General features: G+C 38.2%; 1 protein-coding gene across 1 annotated transcript; it reads left to right on the top strand.

Moving 5' to 3' along the window:
• Positions 1–314: 314 nt before the first annotated feature.
• On the top strand, positions 315–4,471 carry LOC133668295 (probable leucine-rich repeat receptor-like protein kinase At1g35710). The gene is made up of 2 exons (XM_062088071.1): positions 315–3,761; positions 3,903–4,471. Exons 1-2 carry the CDS (start codon positions 398–400, stop codon positions 4,289–4,291), a joined length of 3,753 nt encoding a protein of 1,250 aa, XP_061944055.1. The 5' UTR covers positions 315–397; the 3' UTR covers positions 4,292–4,471.
• The last annotated feature ends 949 nt before the right edge of the window (positions 4,472–5,420 follow it).

Here is a 5,420-nt window from a genome sequence, read left to right as displayed (position 1 = left end):
GAGAGCCCATAATATCACATTTATTCAAAATCTTAACTCCTCGATCGGGTTACATGTGTTTGCCTTTTGGCCAAGTTTGAAGCTGTTCTTGACAAGAAAATATACAGTGCCTTATCTATCTGATTTGGTTAAGCATTGGTTCATGGCTCACGTCTGTTACAGGGAATATTCATTTGATTGAACAATTAGGCAATCAATCAAATTCACAAAAAGCAAGTCAACACTGCCAAGACTTGCACATTAGAAAGGAGAGCCCACAATATTTGTAATATTCCATGAACTTAAAAAAAAAAAGAGGATTCCAATGATGTTTTCCATTCTATAAATACCACTGCATGTAGCCTAGCATCTCCATCTACCATAGCAAGCCATATACTGTATCTCTGGAAAACACACCATGACGTCCTTACTGCACAAACCATTCTCCTCATTCTTTCTCCACCTCTTTGTTCTTCTTCACATGTTCTACTTTTCTCCTTTCTTTGCTTTTGCTGATCATACTTCCTCTGCAACTCCAATATTTGGTACGACTGCTAGTGCTGCCAAATACAAAGTTGCTGGAGGTAAATTTACAGAAGCTGAGGCTCTTCTCAAGTGGAAAGCAAGTCTTGACAGTCAAAGCCAGTCCCTCTTGTCTTCTTGGGTCGGCATCAGCCCTTGCATTAATTGGATTGGAATCAATTGTGACAATTCTGGAAGTGTCACCAACTTGACGCTTCAGAGTTTTCGTTTGAGAGGTACCCTTTATGATTTCAACTTCTCATCCTTCCCCAATCTTCTCATTCTTGACCTTCGGAAGAATTCTCTTTCCGGAACTATTCCATCACAAATTGGTAATCTATCCAAAATTATTGAGTTGAACTTGTGTGATAATGAGCTCACGGGAAGTATCCCATCTGAGATAGGCTTCTTGAAAAGTCTCAGTTTGTTAAGTTTATGTGAAAACAAACTCTCTGATTTTATTCCTCATGAAATTTGTTTGCTAGAAACTCTTAATCAACTTGACTTGTCAATTAATGTTTTAAGTGGTAGAATCCCAAATTCAATTGGAAACTTGAGAAACTTATCTTTGCTCTACCTTTTTCAAAACCAACTCTCTGGTCCCATCCCTTCTTCTATTGGAAATTTGAGAAATCTATCCATACTCTTTCTTTGGAGCAACAAACTTTCTGGTTTCATTCCACAAGAAATTGGGTTGCTAGAATCTCTTAATCAACTTACCTTGTCAAGCAACGTTTTAACTGGTGGAATCCCCTCAACTATTGGAAATTTGAGAAACCTATCTCTACTTTTTCTTTGGGGTAACAAGCTTTCTGGTTCTATTCCTCAAGAAATCATGTTTTTAGAGTCTCTCAATCAACTTGACTTGTCATATAATATTTTAACTGGTGAAATCCCTAATTTCATTGGAAATTTAAAAGATCTATTCGTGCTCTTTCTTGGAGGTAACAAACTCTCTGGTTTCATTCCTCAAGAAATTGGGTTGCTAAAATCTCTCAATAAACTTGATTTGTCAAGTAATGTTTTAACTGGTGGAATTCCTTATTCCATTGGAAACTTGACCAAGTTGTCTTGGCTTTTCCTTAATCGAAACCAACTCTCCGGTCCCATTCCTCAAGAAATTATGTTGCTACAGTCTCTTAATCAACTTAACTTGTCAAATAATATTTTAACTGGTGAAATCCCTAATTCCATTGGGAATTTGAGAAACCTATCATTTCTCAATCTTTTGGATAACAAGCTCTCTGGTTTCATTCCTCAAGAAATTGGATTGCTAGAGTCTCTCAATGAACTTGACTTGTCAAGTAATATTTTCACGGGTGAGATCCCTAATTCCATTGGGAATTTGAGAAACCTTTCCATACTTTATCTAGAGAGTAACAAACTTTCTGGTCCTATTCCTCTTTCTATCTGGAACATGACCATGCTCACTACACTTGGTCTGGGTCAGAATAATTTATCTGGATATGTTCCTTCAGAAATAGGACAACTTAAATCTCTAGAGAAATTAAGCTTCGTGAAGAATAAACTTCAAGGCCCATTGCCCCTAGAGATGAACAATCTCACCCATTTAAAGTTTTTGAGCTTGTCTGACAATGAATTCACGGGTCATTTGCCACAAGAGGTATGCCATGGAGGAGTATTGGAAAATCTTACCGCTGCCAACAACTATTTCTCCGGTTCCATCCCGAAAAGCTTGAAAAACTGTACCGGTTTACACCGACTAAGACTTGATAGGAATCAATTGACAGGAAATATTTCTGACGATTTTGGCATCTATCCACAATTGGATTATGTTGATTTGAGTTACAATAATTTTTATGGCGAGCTTTCTTTGAAATGGGGAGATTATCGTAACATAACGAGCTTTAAAATCTCAAACAATAATGTTTCTGGGCAGATACCAGCAGAGCTCGGGAAGGCTACTCAGTTACAATCGATTGATCTGACATCAAATCACTTAGAAGGAACCATCCCAAAAGAATTAGGGGGGTTGAAGCTGTTGTACAGCCTTACTCTTAGCAACAACCATCTTTCAGGTGTCATTCCTTCAGACATCAAGATGCTTTCTTCTCTCAAAATCCTTGATTTAGCATCTAATAATCTAAGTGGATCGATTCCAAAACAACTTGGAGAGTGCTCAAATTTATTGTTGCTGAATCTCAGTGATAATAAATTTACAAATAGCATTCCACAGGAGATAGGCTTTCTGCGTTCTCTTCAAGATCTTGATCTTAGTTGCAATTTCTTAGCTCAAGAGATACCGTGGCAACTTGGGCAACTGCAAATGTTGGAAACTCTGAATGTCTCTCACAACATGCTTTCTGGATTGATTCCGCGCTCTTTCAAAGATTTATTAAGCTTGACAGTTGTGGATATATCATCCAATAAGCTACAAGGCCCCATTCCCGATATCAAAGCCTTCCACAACGCTTCATTTGAGGCATTAAGGGATAATATGGGTATATGTGGCAACGCCAGTGGTCTAAAGCCATGCAATCTTCCAGAAAGCAGCAGAACTGTTAAGAGAAATAGCAACAAACTTGTTATTTTGATTGTACTCCCTCTTTTAGGAAGCTTACTCTCAGTGATTGTTGTGATTGGAGCTTTATTCATTCTCCGCCAAAGAACTAGGAAGAGAAAAGCTGAGCCAGAAAATGAACAAGATCGAAACATATTCACGATATTGGGCCATGATGGGAAGAAGTTGTATGAGAATATCGTCGAAGCTACAGAGGAATTCAACTCCAACTACTGCATTGGCGAAGGAGGATATGGAACTGTTTATAAAGCCGTGATGCCAACAGAACAGGTGGTTGCTGTGAAGAAACTTCACCGGTCACAAACAGAAAAGTTGTCCGATTCTAAAGCTTTTGAAAAGGAAGTTTGTGTGTTGGCAAATATTCGACATCGAAATATTGTGAAAATGTATGGATTTTGCTCACATGCAAAGCATTCTTTTTTGGTTTATGAGTTCATTGAAAGAGGAAGCTTGAGAAAGATTATAACCAGTGAGGAACAAACAATTGAGTTCGATTGGATGAAAAGGCTAAATGTTGTGAAAGGGATGGCTGGGGCTTTATCCTATCTACACCATTCTTGCTCTCCTCCGATCATTCATCGAGACATTACCAGCAATAATGTCCTTCTGGATTTGGAATATGAGGCACATGTCTCTGACTTTGGCACAGCTAGAATGTTGATGCCTGACTCATCCAATTGGACCTCATTTGCAGGTACTTTTGGATATACTGCTCCAGGTGCGTAGCTTTACTTCAACATTAAGTTCCTATAATAGTATGTTTTTAGCTTATATTATAAATACTTAAGTAAATTTTTTTTCAATTTTATTTCTATCAACTATGTGATAAAAACACAGCATGACCAATTTTTTTTGGCAGAGCTAGCTTACACGATGAAAGTGACTGAAAAATGTGATGTCTATAGCTTCGGAGTGGTAACAATGGAAGTGATGATGGGAAGGCACCCAGGCGATCTCATCTCCACAATCTCATCACAAGCATCTTCCGCATCATCTTCGAAGCCACCGATTTCTCAACAGACATTGTTGAAGGATGTGCTTGACCAACGCATCTCGCTTCCTAAAAAAGGAGCAGCAGAGGGTGTTGTCCATATCATGAAGATAGCACTCGCATGCTTGCATCCCAATCCGCAATCCCGACCTACAATGGGAAGAATCTCTTCGGAGCTTGCAACTAATTGGCCTCCTTTGCCAAAGGAATTTTACACAACAAGTTTGGAAGATATATTCTCACACACATGCAGTTAATGTGATTATATGATCAGCTTTGTAGAAATTATAGGTTACCAAGGCGGGCTTTGTTGGGTTTTGGCCAACTTTCTTCGATTGTCTTCTTGAAAAATAAATGTTGTAATTTGCTATAGATTGTGTTCATGGGTTGTAAGTGCGTGAGGAAATACTGTTTTATAATGGATTGATCATTCAGTAGATTCAACTTCGTAAGAATTTGCTCTTTTTTTGGTTTTTAAGTAGATTCAACAAGATGTGAGCCTAATCCTTGGATCCTTCGTCTGCATATTCATGGAGGCAGAGATAGTACCATTGGGCTGAATAATACTTACTAATTTTTCCAAATAATTCCTGAATCCGAAAACAATGTTGTACTTGCAAATTCATGACATTATATGCAAATAAACAAAAGGATAAAATCAAAGCAATAGCCTGTTCAAGGAAACAAGCCAGTGCACGTTCAATAGAAGCTCACCCTAGTTATCAACTTTTCTGCAATTCGTTCTGATCTCTCCGTTAGTTCCAGTAAGAGACTTTATGTTTCCCATTTTGATCATGGAGTGTACATTATCTCATTGTGCTCAGCAGCAATTCCTGTGTTTGATCGCTCATAAACAGAACCATTAGATTTCAAAGGTATGTTGTAAACTCTGCAGCTTAATACATTAGATAGGCTAAAGTCAACTTGCTGTCACGTGGAATTTGTAAGAAGTTTTAAGATTACTCTCAAAAAACAGGAAGTCATGCTACAGATATATACCATGCACTTTTAACTGTGAACCAGGCAAGTCAGGAATTGGATAAGTTCTGGAAGATCATCTAGGGAGATTTGTATGTGTTTTCTCTCTGCCAACAGGAATTAAGGATGAAAATGAAGTTGAGGTCCTGACGATAAAGAAAGCAATGGATTTAAGGGAAACTCATGAGCTTGCTACACAAGCGCACTGGTTTATCGGGTCAGATTCGGTCAATGCTATCAATTGGCCAAGGAGGATGCATGATTATCTTATATATGTTGGCATGTTTTCTATGAAGCTGAGGTCGTTCTTTTATAGAAGGATTAACAGAGAAGGCAATTGCGTAGCAGATTCTTTGGCAAAGCAGAGTCTGCAGAGGCAAACAAGCTTTGTGGCTTGTCTTTAGTTTC

The sequence above is a fragment of the Populus nigra genome, chromosome 11 (genome assembly GCF_951802175.1).
Source record: "Populus nigra chromosome 11, ddPopNigr1.1, whole genome shotgun sequence".
NCBI lineage: Eukaryota > Viridiplantae > Streptophyta > Magnoliopsida > Malpighiales > Salicaceae > Populus > Populus nigra.
The sequence above is the reverse complement of the archived record's forward strand: the minus strand, read 5'-3'. Positions and strand labels throughout refer to the sequence as shown.

Coding starts and splice junctions, on each gene's coding strand:
- LOC133668295 (XM_062088071.1), top strand. CDS start 398: ATGACGTCCTTACTGCACAAACCATTCTCCTCATTCTTTCTCCACCTC. Junction 3,762..3,902: donor TTTTGGATATACTGCTCCAG/GTGCGTAGCTTT, acceptor TTTTTTTGGCAG/AGCTAGCTTACACGATGAAA.